The 18,687-nt window shown below is 48.8% G+C and overlaps 1 protein-coding gene across 2 annotated transcripts in view; it reads right to left on the bottom strand.

Annotated features, from left to right (window-relative positions):
• Nucleotides 1-18,687, bottom strand: part of GRK5 (G protein-coupled receptor kinase 5) — a 232,187-nt gene that overhangs the window by 69,802 nt on the left and 143,698 nt on the right. For both annotated transcript variants that reach the window (XM_068961250.1, XM_068961251.1), the window contains exon 3: nucleotides 1,901-2,013. In XM_068961250.1, coding sequence (XP_068817351.1) covers nucleotides 1,901-2,013 — 113 coding nt within the window. The remainder of the gene's footprint in view (nucleotides 1-1,900; nucleotides 2,014-18,687) is intronic.

Here is an 18,687-nt window from a genome sequence, read left to right as displayed (position 1 = left end):
GTCAGGATGGCTGCAGCCAACGATGGCATTGGGGCCTCTAGGAAACAACAGCATCTCCACACCCTGCCTTGGAAAGGGGGGCCCGGATGACCCCATGCCTTTCACGACTGACCATAATTCATCCTCCATCTCCCTACTCCTTGTCCACTTTCCTTGGATAGACTCCCTAGGCCCAGGGTGAGGTGCCCTAACCTCCTGAGCAAGTGCCAAGGAACTCCTGCATGTTCATATGTCCTGTTCGAAAAGCTCACGCAGATCAGTCAACATTTGTTTTTAGTTGTTTGTTTTTTTTTAATTGAAGTATAGGCGATTTACAATGTTTCAGTGAAGAGAAATGATTCCGTTATATATACACTCACATACATATACTTTTTCAGATTCTTTTCAATTATAGGTTATATGTGCTATATAGTAGGTCTTTGTTGTTTATCTGTTTTATTTACAGTAGTATGTATCTGATAATCCCAAATTCCCAGTTAATCCCTGGTCACTGGAACAGGGATCATGTCCGGGCTGGTAGTTCGGGGGACCTGGGGAAAGATGCTGGTGGTGGTTTAGTCACTAAGTTGTGTCTGACCCCTTCGTGACTCCATAGACTGTAGCCCGCCAGGCTTCTCTGTCCATGGGATTTTTCAGGCAAGAATGATGGAGTGGGTTGACATTTCCTTCTCCAGAGGATCTTCCCGACCCAAGGATCGAGCCCCCATCTCCTGCACTGCAGGTGGATTCTTTACAGACTGAGCCACCGGGGAAGAAACTATATACAGTAGTATGTATCTGCTAATCCCAAACTTCAAATTTATCCCTTCCCCACCTTTCCCATTTGATAACCACCAAGTTTGTTTGGATGTGAGAGTTGGACTGTGAAGAAGGCTGAGCGCCGAAGAATTGATGCTTTTGAACTGTGGTGTTGGAGAAGACTCTTGAGAGTCCCTTGGACTGCAAGGACATCCAACCAGTCCATTCTGAAGATCAGTCCTGGGATTTCTTTGGAAGGAATGATGCTAAAGCTCAAACTCCAGTACTTTGGCCACCTCATGCAAAGAGTCCACTCATCGGAAAAGACTCTGATGCTGGGAGGGATTGGGGGCGGGAGAAGGGGACGACAGAGGATGAGATGGCTGGATGGCATCACTGACTCGATGGACGTGAGTCTGAGTGAACTCCGGGAGTTGGTGATAGACAGGGAGGCCTGGCATGCTGCAATTCATGGGGTCGCAAGGAGTCAGACACGACTGAGCGACTGAACTGAACTGAAGTTTGTTTTCTATGTCCATGAGTATACTTCTGTTTTGTAAATAAGTTCATTCATATCTTTTTTTTCCTTTTAGATTCCACATATAAGGGGTATTATATGGTATTTGTCTTTCTCTGACTTTCTTCACTTAGCACGGTAATCTCTAGGTCCATCCCCGTGGCTGCACATGGCATTACTGCCTTCTTTTTAATGGCTAATACAGCATTTGTTGAACAAATGGGTGACCAGTACATCTGAAGGAAGACCCCATGGTGGCAGTCGTGTCTGGGTATGCCAGCAGACAGTGCAGCCAGCAGCTGACAGATCGCTCTGAAATAGTCAACACATGTTCCTCCCACAAATATTGAGTGCTGTATGGGCCAGGCCTAGTGCCAGGCAGGAGTGAACTGCAAGCCCAGGGTCCTGGCCCCAGGGAGGTTGCATTCTAGTGAAGAAGCAGATGGTAAACAAGTGTACAGACAAACATAGCGGGTGATGACCTGGAGACAAGTCTGCATTCTCAAAGTCTGCCCTGGCAGCTTCTTAAGTGACAAGGTTATTCTTCATCCATCTAAGTCACAAGGTCTTTATCTTTTCCCCTGGATGAAAACCATCGCTGATCACAGAGGACCAAAAGCTCCCAACTCAGGAGCGGGGACTTACCACTGAGTCCAGGAACTGAATGTAAGACTCTAGCCCAGGTCTGGTTTCGCAGAACTGCCGGAAAAGCAGCCTCCCGATTGGCTGTTTGTCACATAAACTGCAGTAATCTCGGTCTGGAGAAAAGAAAAGAAGAATACGGTGAGACCCAGAGAAGGCCAGGCAGAGCCATCAACCCGTGTCTGGATCCTCATCCCAGGACCTCTTACTCATCTCCAGGCTTTGCAGACTCAGAGGGTCAAGGTCAGGGTAGAAAAAGGGGCCAGTTAATACCTCGCCTCTACTCTCCATCCACTCCCTGTTCAATGCCCTGAATTCTGTGTGAAGATGCTAGCAGTTCCTGGCACTATGACTGAGTCTCTAGCTGGCTGATTAGCATGCCACATTCCTTGGTTACAGTGACTGGATAAGGGTGCCGAGCATGCACCCCAAGCCACTAAAACCCACATGAACCACAGCTGTTGCCTGGGCACGCTAAGCCTCTTTTCCTCTGGTGCTGGGGTACACGGGTGTGAGGACAGGGTCTGCTTCAGAGATCTCGATACTGCACAACAAGCTGCTGTGAGGATGACGTTCACATGAAGAGGAGGTCAGAGTTGGGAAAATTATGAGTAGGTGCTCTGGTGAAGTCATGAATCTGGGTCACACTATGCCTGCAACCTGCAGCCCAAACCACATCTGAAAAGCTTATTTATGAGCACTGTTTAGGACAATTTGAAAAACTTTTAAAACGACTTATAATTCAAAACATTCTAATGAACGTAGTTTAAAAAAAAATAGCTATTTGCCCAACTGAAGCAAAGCCCAGTCTTAGAGTGCTTCACATTGTGAAAACCCTGCATTTTCCAGCTAAGGAGCTAGAGGCACAGAGGCAGGAAGTGACCAGTCTTCAGCTATTGAGTAGCCAAGAGAATTCTGAAGAAGAAAGACAGTGTAAGACTCAAAGCCAGAGGCCTGGAGACCAGGGTCCTAGTCAGTGACTTGCTGTGTGACTGCAAGCAACACATCTAGCATCTCTGGGCTTTAGTCTTCCTCTGTAAAATGAAGATGCACATTGGAGGGAAGATGGGAGGGTCCCTTCTGGCTCTTTCTGCAATGACTCTGCAAGAGGCTTTCTCTGGCCAGAAAGATGGTCCAAGGTCTTGCTGAGACACCTTGCCTTGGATCTCCTAGAGCACTGAAAGTGAGCCCCTTGATTCTGCAGCTGCACCAGGAAAAGTCAGGTGACTCTGTAGAGAAAGCAGGAAGAGAGTGAGGTAGACCTCGTCAGGAGAGCTATCCAGAAGAAAGCAAAGACTAGATCCTTGCCAAGTACAGAGGAGGAACCAGGACAATCAGGGGTTTCCCTGGTTGATGTGAAACACAACAAGACGATGGGAAGAAAACCATCACGCCCACTCACTTTCATACCCAAAGAGTTTATCCACAGGAGGTACAGCCATTACTTGCAGGGAGATCTGTGGCTGTGAGCAAGGGCTCTGAAGCTAAACCCAGGTTCACATCCCAGCCTCACGATTCACTGCCTGTGTGCCCTGGGGCAGATGACCTGACACTTTATCCCTCAGTTTCCTCATCTGTAAACTGGGAACGATAATTACACCTATCTCCTAGGACCAGCATGCTGCTGCTGCTGCTGCTAAGTTGCTTCAGTTCAGTTCAGTTCAGCTCAGTTGTGTCCCACTCTTTGCGACCCCATGAATCACAGCACGCCAGGCCTCCCTGTCCATCACCAACTCCCGGAGTTCACTCAGACTCACATCCATCGAGTCAGTGATGCCATCCAGCCATCTCATCGTCTGTCATCCCCTTCTCCTCCTGCCCCCAATCCCTCCCAGTATTAGAGTCTTTTCCAATGAATGGACTCTTTGCATGAGGTGGCCAAAGTACTGGAGTTTCAGCTTTAGCATCATTCCTTCCAAAGAAATCCCAGGGCTAATCTCCTTCAGAATGGACTGGTTGGATCTCCTTGCAGTCCAAGGGACTCTCAAGAGTCTTCTCCAACACCACAGTTCAAAAGCATCAATTCTTCAGTGCTCAGCCTTCTTCACAGTCCAACTCTCACATCCATACATGACCACTGGAAAAACCATAGCCTTGACTAGACGGTCCTTTGTTGGCAAAGTAATGTCTCTGCTTTTCAATATGCTATCTAGGTTGGTCATAACTTTCCTTCCAAGGAGTAAGCGTCTTTTAATTTCATGGCTGCAGTCACCAGCTGCAGTGATTTTGGAGCCCAGAAAAATAAAGTCTAACACAGTTTCTACTGTTTCCCCATCTATTTCCCATGAAGTGATGGGATCAGATGCCATGATCTTCATTTTCTGAATGTTGAGCTTTAAGCCAACTTTTTCACTCTCCTCTTTCACTTTCATCAAGAGGCTTTTTAGCTCCTCTTCACTTTCTGCCATAAGGGTGGTATCATCTGCATATCTGAGGTTATTGATATTTCTCCCAGCAATCTTGATTCCAGCTTGTGCTTCTTCCAGCCCAGCGTTTCTCATGATGTACTCTGCATATAAGTTAAATAAGCAGGCTTCAGTCGTGTCCAACTCTGTGCGACCCCATAGGCTCCTCTGTCCTCGGGATTCTCCAGGCAAGAATTCTCCCTTCCTTTGTGGAAACTCCTTCCCCGAGTCTGTAAAACTCCAGCCCCTGGTTCTCAGGGAATGACTTCAGGGAGCTTCAGGGAGGAGCACAGGACTCAGTCCCAGCCAATCTGAGTCCTGTATCAGGGCACATGACCCAGGGGGCCTTGGAAGTCCTTCCAGGGATTTTTCTAGAACTTCCAGAAAAGAAACACGTACCCCTCTGGGATGACAAGGTCTTATGAATAGTCAGTCAGGAGCCAACACAACTGTCTTTCCCACCAGGCAGCGAGAGCCCACGGAGAGTGAAGCCAACACAGGAGAAAGAGTTGAGTAAGAAAGAGAAGCCTGGAGCTGCAAATATCATGGGAGACCCCAAAGGCAACTGACTGAGGCCTGCTCTCCACCTGCACCCTTATCCACCTATTGCTTAAGCCAGTGTTCTTGGGTTTTTGTCTCCTGGGTCAGGAAGATCCCTTGGAGGAGGAAATGGCAACCCATTCTAGTATTCTCGCCTGAACAGGGGAGCCTGGAGAGCTACATAGTACATGGAGTCACAAAAGAGTTGGACACAACTCAGCGACTAAACAACAATAAACCAAAAGAGCAAGTGACTAGGGCTGGTGAGTTTTCTCACCCACTTCTCCTTTCCTGGGTAAACTGCCTGAGGGTAAGAACTTTCTGAAGGAAGCCACTGGCTCTTGGGGCTTTCCTGGTGGCTCAGACAGTAAAGAATCTGCCTGCAATGCGGGAGACCTAAGTTCCATCCCTGGGTTGGGAAAATCCCCTGGAGAAGGAACTGGCGACCCACTCCAGTATCCTTGCCTGCAGAATTACATAGAGGGAGGAACCTGGCGGGCTACAGTTCATGGGGTTGCAAAGAATCAGACACGACTGACACTTTCACTACACCAGTTCTCAGTATACCATGTTCAGAAGGCACTTACAACCTTCCCATTCTCTCTTGAGTACGTACGTTGATGAACATAGATGAGACATCTTGCAAGTCTCCCCCTGGGCCCCTCCTCAAGTGGTTTGGGGGCTGAAACTAGCCTTGAATTATTGCCTCACTCAGCCTACCTTTCCATGCACAGATGGTTTGGGAATAGCCACTCCAACAGCATTTAACCCACCTTGGTGTGTGGCAGGATCGGAGAGCGTAAAGGGTGGGGGGAATGGGACATGATCCTAGACCTCAGGGATCTTGGATTCCGTTGGAAAGGTGGGGTGTGTTTGGGTGAGCAGACAAGATCCCAAGTGACAGGGATAAAATGTCAGGTCATCATCAGTGACAGGAGGGAGTCTGGGTTGGAGTCTGGTCACCCCGTGGGTGACTGGTCTGGGGCCTGCACCTGTTAACACCATGCCCTGCGGACACAGCCTGCATTCTCACTGCCTCCCTCTCAGCCTGATCCCCCAAGGGGAGAAGACAAACTTTCCCATCCTTGTCCGATCAGCTGAGCTTCCCCAGCACCAACACAAAACAAAGTAAATTACCTCATGTCAAGCTCCATTTTATTCAATTATGGCAGGGAGCGCCCCCATCGCTGATGCGATTCGAGCGAGAGGCCCTCCCCATCTCCGAAAGCAATTATGAGATTTCATGCACCACACTGCGATTCCTCAAGGGTTCATCTGACAGGGTTTTCTCTCTCCATATGGCGTGTGCTGTCAGTATGGAAACAAGGATGCTGTAAACTCGTAGCACAGTAAACACCATGTGATTCCAACACAAGCTGTCAGCACCTTAGTTCTGACTGTGCCTCTCCCAGCTGTACAGAGAATCCCAGGCAAGAAAGCCATGTGCCGGGAGCCCAGGAAGAAAGAAGAAGATTAGCAAGCATCTACTGGGATGTTTCCTTAACTTGAAATAAAGATAAACGGACCTGTCCTCTGAGGAAGTGCAACCACCACTAAGATCGAAGGGGAAAGTCTGCAGTTCCTTTAGAGACAGAGAAGGAGGCCACAAAACAAAGAATAGGAATCTCAGAGTTGATCGAGGCGACAGGAAGAGGTGTGGATCAAAGTTCTTAATGCGTCAAGAGCAAGTCCAAGGGGCAGGTCACTTCCAGAAAGTCAGAGGAGACTGCAGTTTAAGGCACAGGTTGCTCTGTGATATCGATAGATCTTCTGAGCGGATCCTTCCTAGTCACTTTCTGTGGAAGCTGGGCATGTTGTAGAAATGCCCACAGCCCTTCTCCCAAGGGTGTCCTAGGGGGGTTTGGTGGGGAGGAGTTCCCCGCACAGAAGGGCAGGGATCTCTCTGGCCTCTGAATCTCTTTCTTAGACTGGGAGGCCCTGGGATGCTGGGCACACAGGCAGGCGCACACACAAACATACCAGCTCTTCTGAACATGAAAATTCTGCTTTTGGCTACATTGCTCATTGATCTTTCCCTCCAAGACAGAAAGAGCCTGTTGTTATGTAAGATATGAGGGGCATCGGGCTCCCTGCCCCCAAAGTATTCAACAATCATCTAATCATTCCAGCCTATTCTTTGGGTCCTTCCTTCATTCAACAAACTCTCTTCCAAGTTTTCCTGCTTTATGATACCAGAAGGTTCCTTCAATTTTCATATACTCTGATTGAACTGAACACCCAGTGGGGGTGGATGGTGTGGATGAGTGGATGGGAGGAGACACACCTCATACCCACTGGCGGGTTAATGATCCAGAAGCAGGCTTGGGGTTAACAGCTGGCCATCAGCTAAGACCAAGATTAGGGGTGTGGTCTTCGTGATGTGACATTTGACCTTGGCTGTTGTAGCATTGGTCTGGTGGACACAGAAAATTGAAGCAGGGTCCAGAAAGCCCATTCTAAGCTCTGAACTTATAGTGCCCTAGGTCAAGGGGCAGACTGCACCAGGGAGGGCTGAGGCCCACCAGCACCCAGGAGGGTGGGGGGTGGGGGATGTGCTGGAAAGGCAGGCTGGGTTCAGACAGGAAAGAGCTGGACGCCAAGGCCAAGGAGACTGGATGGATTCCCCATCCCGCGGAAGCCTCAGTGATTCTAATGAGCACAAATGAATTCAAGTGCAGTGCATGGGAAGGTGGACAAAAATGGGGAGGGAGCAGCGAGTCCGAGACATTTACGGAAGAGGTGGCTGGTTTGGGAGCCATTCCCACCCGTGGTTCAAGCCCTGGCCTTTGGGCAGGGAGGGTGCAGCCTGTGCGGTTGCGAGATCCTACTTTGGTGAGAAGCCCAACTGAACTGACTTTAAGGAAACCACATGTGTCGTTTGTTTCTTCAAGGGCTTGACACCTCCCAAGCATGCCCATAGCTGGCCGGGGAAGACAGGGGTGCCGCTCTGTCCCGCAGCACACTGAATTCCTGCCAAAGGGGCCTCGGACAGAACCACTGTCCTCTTAGCAAGTTCACAGACCCTGGCTGAGCCCCTTCTGGGCACTGCATACTGGAGCCTGTCAGGGCACCCCTTAAAGGAGGCTCCCCTCTCCCAGGCTTTGTCTTTGTTCGAGCAGGTTGCTTACCTGCCCTGCTGAGGCAGGACGGAGGAAAGATCACAAGTAGGGCTGGTCACTGCTCAGCTGTGAACAAAGCTGCAGGGCACGGCTATGCGAAACATCCCAGCTGAGGGGCACACACATAGCTCTCCTGACTTGGGTGAGTTTCACGGGTGGTGCCCATGGGAGGGCTCACTGGAGCATGGGAATGAGAGGGACAGGGGTTGCCAAAGGCAATGCCAATTGTTAAGCACAGGAGAGAGGCTGAGTGCTGGGGAAGGAGAAGGTCAAAGTCAGAGAAACAGGGCCAGAGGCTAGGAGGAGGCGCAGGGAGAAGCCACACTGCATGGCTAAGACAAGCATGTTATGGCAATAATGCAGGGCTAGGTCTGTGACCACTGCAGGGAACTTTCAAGAATGGCTTAAAGTACATGGAGGTTCCTCCAAAAATGAATATGATCCAGGAATTCCACTGCTGGCTATTTATCCAAAAAAATTAAAATCAGTATTTCAAAGAAGAATTTGAATTTCCATGTTCATTTCGACAGTATTCAGAAGAGCCAAGATGCGGAAGTTAAAGAGGTTAGGTAACTTGTTTGAAGGTTCCTGAGTCCCAGGAGGTATAATCAAAAGATGTCTAAATTTTGGGGGCAGGATTCAGGGTGGTAGTGGTGGTGGTTTAGTTGCTAAGTCATATCCAACACTTTGTGACCGCATGGACTATGGCCCATCAGGCTCCTCTGTCCATGGGATTTACCAGGCTAGAATACTGGAGTGGGTTGCCCCTGGGATTGATACTGCATCTCCTGTGTCTCCCGCACTGGCAGGCAGACTCTGTACCACTGAGCCACCAGGGAAGCCTGTTGTTCTTGCTGTTGTGGTTCAGTCACTCAGTCGTGTCTGACTCTTAGTGACCCCATGGACTGCAGCACACCAGGATTCCCCGTCCTTCACCAGCCCCTGGAGCTTGATCAAACTCATGTTCATTGAGTTGGTGATGCCATCAAACCATCTCATCCTCTGTTGTCCCCTTCTCCTCCTGCCTTCAATATTTCCCAGCATCAGGGTCTTTTCGAATGAGTTGATTCTTCATATCAGGTGGCCAAAGCATTGGAGCTTCAGTGTTGGCATCAGTCCTTCCAATGAATACTCAAGATTGATTTCCTTTAGGACTGACTTTCCTTGATCTCCTTGCAGTTTAAAGGATTCTCAAGAGTCTTCTCCAACATCACAGTTCAAAAGCATCAGTTCTTTGGTGCTCAGCTTTCTTTATGGTCCAACTCTGACATCCATACATGACTATGGAAAAAACCATAGCTTTGGCTATATGGACTTTTGTCAGCAAAGTAATGTCTCTGCTTTTTAATATGTTGTCTAGGTTGGTCATAACTTGTCTTCCAAGGAGCAAGCATCTTTTAATTTCATGGCTGCAGTCACCATCTGCAGTGATTCTGGAGTCCAAGAAAATAAAGACTCTCACTGTTTCCATTGTTTCCCCATCTATTTGCCATGAAGTGATGGGACCGGATGCCATGATCTTAGTTTTTTGAATGTTGAGTTTTAAGACAGCTTTCTCACTCTCTTCTTTTACCTTCATCAAGAGGCTCTTTAGTCTCTCTTCACTTTGTGCCATAAGGATGGTGTCATCTGTATATCTGAAGTTACTGATATTTCTCCCTGCAATCTTGATTCCAGCTTGTGCTTCATCCAGCCCAAAATTTTGCATGATGTACTCTGCATACAAGTTAAATAAGCAGGGTGACAACGTACAGCCTTGATGTACTCCTTTCCCAATTTTGAAACGTCTATTGTTCCATGTCCGGTTCTAACTATTGCTTCTTGGCCTGCATACAGGTTTCCCAGGAGGGAGGTAAGGTGGTCTGGTATTCCCATCTCTTCAACAATTTTCCACAGTTTGTTGTGATCCACACAGTTAAAGGCTTTAGCATAGTCAGTGAAGCAGAAGTAGATGTTTATCTGAAATTCTCTTGCTTTTTCTATGATCCAACGGATGTTGGCAATTTGATCTCTGGTTTCTCTGCCTTTTCTAAATCTAGCTTGAATATCTGGAAGTTCTTGGTTCATGTACTGTTGAAGCCTCACTTGGAGAATTTTGAGCATTACTTTGCTAGCGTGAGTTGAGTGCAACTGTGCAGTAATTTGAACATTCTTTGGCACTGCCTTTCTTTGGGATTGGAATGAAAACTGATCTTTTCCAATCCCGTGGCCACTGCTGAGTTTTCCAAATTTGCTGGCATATTGAGTGCAGCACTTTCACAGCATCATCTTTCAGGATTCGAAATAGCTCAACTGGAATTTCATCACCTCTACTAGCTTTGTTTGTAGTGATGCTTCCTAGGGCCCACTTGACTTCATATTCCAGGATGTCTGGCTCTAGGTGAGTGATCACACCATTGTGGTTATCTGGGTCATGAAGATCTTTTTTGTATAGTTCTTCTGTGTATTCTTGCCACCTCTTCCTAATGTCTTCTGCTTTTGTTAGGTCCATACTGTTTCTGTCCTTTATTGTGCCCATCTTTGCACCTGTGGTATCTCTAATTTTCTTGAAGAGCTCTCTAGTCTTTTTCATTCCATTGTTTTCCTCTTTTTTTTTTGCATTGATCACTTAGGAAGGCTTTCTCATCTCTCCTTGCTATTCTTTGGAACTCTGCATTCAGATGGGTATATCTTTCCTTTTCTCCTTTGCCTTCAGCTTCTCTTCTTTTCTCAGCTATTTGTAAGGCCTCCTCAGACAACAAATTTGCCTTTTTGCATTTTTGTGGGGATGATTTTGATCACTGCCTCCTGTACAATGTTATGAACCTCCATCCACAGTTCTTCAGGCAGTCTATCAGATCTAATCCCTTGAATCTATTTGTCACTTCCACTGTATAATCATAAGGGATTTGATTTAGGTCATACCTGAATGGCTTAGTGGTTTTCCCTACTTTCTTCAAGTCTGAATTTGGCAATAAGGAGTTCATGATCTGAGCCACAGTCAGCTCCTGGTCTTGTTTTTGCTGACTCTGTAGAGCTTCTCCATCTTCAGCTGCAAAGAATATAATCAATCTGGTTTCGGTATTGACCATCTGGTGATGTCCATGTGTAGAGTCTTCTCTTGTGTTGTTGGAAGAAGCCGTCTGCTATGACCAGTGCATTCTCTTGGCAAAACCCTGCTGGCCTTTGCCCTGCTTCATATTGTACTCCAAGGCCAAATTTGCATGTTACTCCAGGAATCTCTTGACTTCCTACTTTTGCATTCCAGCCCCCTGTGATAAAAAGGACATCTTTTTTTGGTGTTAGTTCTGAAAGGTCTTGTAGTTCTTCATAGAACTGTTGAATGAAAACCACAATCACAGAAAACTAACCAAACAGATCACATGGATCACAGCCTTGTCTAACTCAATGAAACTATGAGCCATGCCACATAGGGCCACCCAAGACAGATGGGTCATGGTGGAGAGTCCTGACAAAATGTGGTCCACTAGAGAAGGGAATGGCAAACCACTTCAGTATTCTTGCCTTGAGAATGCCATGAACAGTATGAAAAGGCAAAAAGATACGACACTGAAAGATGAACTCCCCAGGTCAGTAGGTGCCCGATATGCTACTGGAGAACGAAGAAACAGCTCCAGAGGAATGAAGAGGCTGAGTCCAAGTGGAAACAACACCCGGCTGTGGATGTGTCTGGTGGTGAAAGTAAAGTCTGATGCTGTAAAGAACAATATTGCATAGGAACCTGGAATGTTAGGTCCATGAATCAAGGGAAATTGAAAGTGGTCAAACAGGAGTGGTAAGAGTGAACATCAACATTTTGGGAATCAGTGAACTAAAAGGGGCAGAAATGGGTGAATTTAGTATATCTACTACTGTGGGCAAGAATCCCTTAGAAGAAATGGAGTAGCCATCATGGTCAACAAAAGAGTCCGAAATGCAGTACTTGGGTACAATCTCAAAAACGACAGAATGATCTCTGTTCGTTTCCAAGGGAAGCCCATGGAATACAATATAATCTGAATATATATATGTAACTGAACCACTTTGTTGTATACCTGAAACTAACACAATATTATAAATCAATTATGCTTCCAATTTAAAAAGAGAGAGAGAATGACTTAAAGAAAATAGATAGGTTCTTCCCTGGCAGTCCAGTGTGGTAAAAACCCCAACCTTCCAATGCAAGGGGCACAGGTTCAATCCCTGGTTGGGGAACTAAGTTTCCACATGCCAGGCAGCACACACCTACCCTCCACCAAAAACAAAAAAGAGAAGAAGAAAGAAAGGAAAAAGAAAATGGACAGGAAGTAATAGGTTGCTTGGGGGTAGAGGTGAGACACAAAGAGACACAAGTCAGCACAGTGTTAACTGAGGGGTTCAGCTGGTAAATTTATTTGGTGATGAAGGTCACTGTCTGAGAACACATGTGCAAGCATGCCAATACATGCATACAGATTTGCAACACATATGTCCTAGGTTTTAGGCAGAGCCAAGCCTACCTCAAAAGTCAGGCATGACTCTTACCGAGTTATCAACCAACAGAGGGCACACCAAGACAAGAGGCCCCATGCTCACCACCACTTTGGGATGTGTGGGTGTTTGCTCAGAGCCCCTTGTGTCTCCCAGCCTGTTCTCACAGTAAGCCACTGATGGTACCCACACCTCAGGCCCACTGTGAAGGACCCCGGCTAGAGACGACACGTGGTGGTGGTGGTGTTTTAGTTGCTTAGTCATATCTGACTCTTTGAGACCCCATGGACTGTAGCCCACCAGGCTCCTCTTGTCCATGGAATTCTCCAGGCAAGAATACTGGAGTGGGTGGCTATTTCCTTCTCCAGGGACTAAATGTGTCCCTTCTCCCTATTCATACGAAGAAACCTAATACCCAGGGTGATGGTATTAGGAGGTGAGACCTGGGAGGTAATGGTCATGAGGGTGGAGCCCTCATGAATGGGATTCGTGCCCTTTTAGAAAAGGCCCTGGAGAGCTCCCTCACTGTGTCTTCCCTGTGAGGTCACAGCAAGAAGATGTCATTTATGAACTGGCACCTGGACTTCCAGCCTCCAGCACTGTGAGAAATAAACTTGTGTTTATGGGAATTCCCTGGTGATCCAGGGGTTGGGACTCCACGCTTTTACTGCCAAGGGCCCAGGTTCAGTCCCTGGTCTGGGAATTAAATCCTTCAAGCCTCATGGCCTCCCGGAAAAAAACCCACAATAAACAAACAAACAAAACCCTGTTGTTTATAATCCACCCAGGCTGTGGCATTCTGCCCAAATGGACTAACGTGCTATCCTATCTTGGGCACGTCCCTGAACCTCAGGCCCAGTACCTCTTGCATCACACGGGCAGTCAGAACATCACACGGCAGTCAGAGGATCAACAACACACATGAGTGTCCAGGCCATTCTCAGCATGTCGCAGGCCCTGCACAAACGGCAGGCCTTCCTAGGTGGCTCAGCGGTAAAGAATCTGCAGGCTGATGCAGGAGACATGGGTTCGATCCCTGGGTCAGGAAGATCCCCCGGAGAAGGAAACAACAACCCCCTCCAGTATTCTTGCCTGGGAAATCCCATGGCGAGAGGAGCCTGGAGGCCTATAGTCCATAGGGTCACAAAAGAGCTGGACGTGACATAGCAACTAAACAACAACAACACAAATGGTAGCCATTTGGATATCACCTCTAGGAAGATTCAGAAGGGATATCACCTCTCCTCTACAAGACTAGGAAGATTCAGAAGGGATATCACCTCTCCTCTACAAGACTAGGAAGATTCAGAAGGGATATCACCTCTCCTCTACAAGACTAGGAAGATTCAGAAGGGATATCACCTCTCCTCTACAAGACTAGGAAGATTCAGAAGGGATATCACCTCTCCTCTACAAGACTAGGAAGTTTCAGAAGGGATATCACCTCTCCTCTACAAGACTAGGAAGATTCAGAAGGGATATCACCTCTCCTCTACAAGACTAGGAAGATTCAGAAGGGATATCACCTCTCCTCTACAAGACTAGGAAGATTCAGAAGGGATATCACCTCTCCTCTACAAGACTAGGAAGTTTCAGAAGGGATATCACCTCTCCTCTACAAGACTAGGAAGATTCAGAAGGGATATCACCTCTCCTCTACAAGACTAGGAAGATTCAGAAGGGATATCACCTCTCCTCTACAAGACTAGGAAGATTCAGAAGGGAACTGGGATGCAGCCAGGGAAAGGGGGGCTGACTCTGCATTAGCACCAGAGATGGCAAACCCAGCCACTCCTCCTGACGTTGCTGAGCCCCGGGAAAGGCAGGGGCCAGGGCTTTGCGGCCCTTCTCCCTCTCCTCCAAGCCTCTCTCTCAGAGAGAAGCCACACGTTCCCCTCAGCACATGGATGGCGTTAAAATCTCACAACCCACAGTCAATTCGTGCAAGACTCACGACCCCCAGTGGACTTAGAAACAGGAATGATATTGATAGTGAAGATAAATAAATGCTGTCACTGTTTTCATTCTTTTCGAGTGACATGAGATGGGAACATACTTTCTTAATTAAGAGCCTGTGGTATGTGGATTCTTGGAGGGTCACCAGATTTTCCCAACTGAAAGCCAGAACTCAGGCTGTGGGACTGCATGGCTTCCCTCGTGGCTACAGACCCAAGCAAGGGAGGCCGCCACCCCTCCCTCCCGACGTAGCCTCAGTCCCGAGAAGATGGGGAGCAAGGAGAAGCTGGGGTGGGAGGGGGCGTCGACCCCAAAACCAGCTTGGGATTGTGTTTGTTGTCGCCCCAGGCACTCCTTGAACTTGGGCCAAAGAAAATGCACGTTCCATTTCAGAAGTAAGAGCAAGAGAACTTCCTGAGGAAATGGGAATGCTAACACCGGAGCCCTTGGAAATGAAACCACATGTTTATTGTACATGGAGGGGAGTCGGGGTGGGCGGGGGGGGGCGTCCAAAAGTAATTCCTGGAGCCATCTCTCTATCAACTGGACGTTTTGTTCCTTTCTTTCTGTTTCCTTTCATTTTATTAAACACCATTTTACTGAAATACCAGGTTTTATTGTTCTGGTTTTTTTCTTGTTGGGGGCAAGGGTCCCAGTAGGTCCCTAGGCAATTGAGGAAAACAGACTGGAGGAGTCTGGATCAGGCTGAGGCCTCAAGCCCCGCCCTCCAGGTCTAAGATGATAAACAGCTTTCTTTCAAAAATTCCTGCCAACGCTGGGAAAACAATCGGGTGTTTGCTCTGAGGAAAAGGCTGTCTGACGTTTGAAAGGCAAGATAGCATCATGGATAACGGCAGTTCTTCACAGCCCGCCTCTTGGAAGAAGCAGGAGAGGAAAAAGGAAACATTTGGTATTTGGTTAGCAACAGCCGAGTGGGTTCCTATTGCTTCAAGAAAGATGTTTTTATGTGAATAAAAAATGACATATGGCACATTACACAAACACACCCAAACCCAGCCCCGTCTTCCTGCACTTTCTGTCACCCTCGTTTTGGTTTCGAGTTCTACTGAATGTCTTGTACTTGTCACATGTCTCTGGAGGACCAAAACGATTAAACCTGAGTTTTACAAAGTTAGCGACACCCGGAAAAGTCACACGTGAAACCCACCACTGAGTCGGGTGTTTGGGGTCTGGGCTGCCAGGTGGGGGAAGGGAGGGAATATGGAGTGGGGGAAGGGGGAGGAAAAGAGGGTCTGCGCTAAGGATTTGTGAAAGGAGGAGGAGTGGGAGGGGGCTGAAGTGTGTTTTTGGGGGGCCCTGGTGCGGCATCCCAACCAGCCCCACCTCTGCTCTGAATCCACTGGCTGCAGTCAAAGCCCAGGAGGAACCTAGAGCCTGGGAAAGGGCTGAGGGCTGAGTTGAACAGGACGCCAAGCCGCCATTGTCACTGCAGGGCCCCCTGGGTGATGATGGGGCCCTAGAGTCATGCAGTGACCTCTCCCTTATCCTTGCAGCCAAGAAAAGCAGAGAGTTTAGATACTTCCTTGCAATGAGAATGAGAGGAAGAATTGGGTGGGTAAATAGGGCAGTAGAGTGGCGGAGGTGGGCCTGGGGAATGGCCAGGGGGGCACAGACACTGTGTGGCCGTGACTCGGATGCCCGGCATGGGGGAAGAGCTGGGAACAGATTTGGGACCTGGGGTCCACGCTTGGCTTTCTTCCTGAAAAGCTGAAAGTGTTAGTTGTTCAGTTGTGTCCAGCTCTTGTAACACCATGGACTGCAGCCAGCCAGGCTCCTCTGTCCATGGAATTCTCCAGGCAAGAATACTGGATTGAGTAGCCTTTTCCTTCTCCAGGGGATCTTCCTGACCCAGAGATCAAACCAGGTCTCCTGCATTGCAGGTGGATTCTTTACCATCTGGTGGCTCAGACAGTAAAGAATCTGCCTGTAGTGTGGGAGACCTGGGTTCGATCCCTGGGTTGGGAAGATCTCCTGGAGGAAGGCATGGCAACCCACTCCAGTATTCTTGCCTGGAAAATCCCCATGGACAGAGAAGCCTGGCAGGCTACAGTCCATGGGGTCACAAAGAGTTGGAGATAACTGAGCAACTAAGCACACACAGGGATTCTTTAACATCTGAGCCACCAGGGAAAACCTGGCCATCTCTAAATCAGTAGCCTGAAACACTGGACCCTGAGCCCTCTCCCAGGCTGAAAGCCCCCTAACTCTGTGACGGTAAGACTGCCTCGAGGGAAAAGCATGCCAACCACCAGGCATCAGCAGAAAGGGCATTTGGTTCATCAGCAGTGGAGGCTCCTAAAAACACCCTGCACAAAGGAGACAACTGATGTGTGTGACCTGTGGCTGTTTCTATTTCTTTAGATTTTAAATATTTACAAATGAGGATAAAACAAGTTTTCAAAAAACATGGCTGCATGATCTGAGATTAGGAAGTCCCTGGCAAGCAAAGGAGATGTGACCCCCAGAAGCCTGCCTTGGGGTGCAGGGTCTGGGCTCCACGTGGGTGCTCAGAACCGTGCCGGGCCAGCAGCAGAGCCTCCCGGGAGTCACACCATGCCCGCTGGGGTGCGGTGCCTGGGAAAGCCCGGCGGAGCGTGAATGCTGCTCTGTGCCTGCTGACTGGGGCCTGCCTTCACTCGTGTTCTGCTCACAACCATCCTCTTAGAGCCACATCCCTTCTACAAGCTTTTCTCCTCCTGGAAAAGAAATTTCCATGTGGATACAAGCAACTTTAGAAATTGAAGTACACAGGCCACACCCAGGTCAACTGGATAAAATCTCAGGAGATGGCGTCACTAGTTTTTTAAAGCTCCCCAGGAGTTTCCAAGGACTAGTTCATCATTTGATCCCCAGCAACTGGAACAGTGCCTGGCCAAGCAAGAGCACAGGTGTATATGTAAAACAAATGACTGTAAAATGAAACAGATGAACAATGTGAAGTCGAGGCCATAAGCCTCCTCCAAGCGAGGGAGTAAAAATCCTGGGCCCACACTCCCTCGACCCCCTCCCACCACGAGTGGTTGATCTGCCAGAAATGCAGGTCTCCCTGAAAAGACTGGATGATGAAGAGCTGTTCCTACCAGGGCTTCCATCTAAGATTAACAGAAGAACCCGTGAGGTGTGCAAGGCTCTGAGTGCCCCAGCTGGGCCAGGCCATCTGCCACAGTTGTGGTGGGCCCATGGCAGACCCAGGAGCGAGGTGGGCCCAAATGCCTTCCAGAGAGCTCAGTCGGACCCATGGGGCTGGGGCCAGGGGACCAGACTCTGCCTCTGGCTTCTCCTCTGATGCCTGTATGATTCCAGACCCATCAGTCTGCTCTCTGGACCTCAGTTTCCCCTTTTACAAAATGAAGCTGATAAACTAGGAGAGCATAAATGTCCCTGCCTTCCAGCTTGGTGGTCCACAAGCCGATGCCTGGGGGGCGGGAGTGGTGATGATGCAGACATCAAAGAGGACTTTTTCCTGCATCAGAGCCCCATGCAGAGTTCACGGCTGTTGAGGTCTTTGAGCCCACCTGGCTGCTGTCCTTGCACTTGTGGCCAGAGCAGGCAGGAGTTAAATGGAAGCACTTCCCGAAGGCCAGGGAACAGCGATGCCCCGGGGCCAGGGTCCCTGGCTGCCATCTCAGCCCTGCCAGTTTGCTGCAGGGTCCCAAAGCTATGACACCTCCCACCTCCGTGCCTCAGTCTATCCTGAGAGCTTTTCCTGTTTGAGCCTGAATGACCATGCCTGACTCACCTTTACTGTGGGCTACTCTAGCCCGCCCAGGAGGACAGCAGGGAGGCATGGGGGCTCTGAAGCCTCAGAGGCTGTGCCCATTGTGCCATCCGGGGCCCCAGGGCCTGGCTTTACCTGGAGCAATGAGCTAATGAAGCAAAAGCCGCAGGAGGGCAGGGCCAGGAAGCGGCTGGCCAGGCAGGAGCCAAGGCAAACAGCAGCCTCCATGCAGAGGCGGCCCTGCTTCTTCCTGGGCCCACGGCCAAGGCCCAATGAAGCGCACAGCTGTGCCAGCTGAAAGTGGCTTGAGAAGCAAATGCCTGGGAAGGTAGAGGCAACTGATGGTCTCTGTAAAGTCCTGATGTCTCGAGGTCCAAAGACACCCCACATCCTCTCCATATGATCCCCATCAGGGGCTTAGCCAACATCAGCTTGTGTACTTCTGGGGACAGGAAGCACTTTACCTACAAGGTGTCCAGTACTCTTTATCAGTACCGTGTTAAGGGTCATTCTTATTTGGAGACCAAACCTGTCTTTCTCTAATATCTGCCTGTTTGTCCTTATTCCTGGGATTGTTGTGTT

This window comes from Capricornis sumatraensis, chromosome 23 (assembly GCF_032405125.1).
Source record: "Capricornis sumatraensis isolate serow.1 chromosome 23, serow.2, whole genome shotgun sequence".
NCBI lineage: Eukaryota > Metazoa > Chordata > Mammalia > Artiodactyla > Bovidae > Capricornis > Capricornis sumatraensis.
Note: the sequence above shows the minus strand (reverse complement) of the source record. Positions and strands in the feature narration are given on the sequence as shown.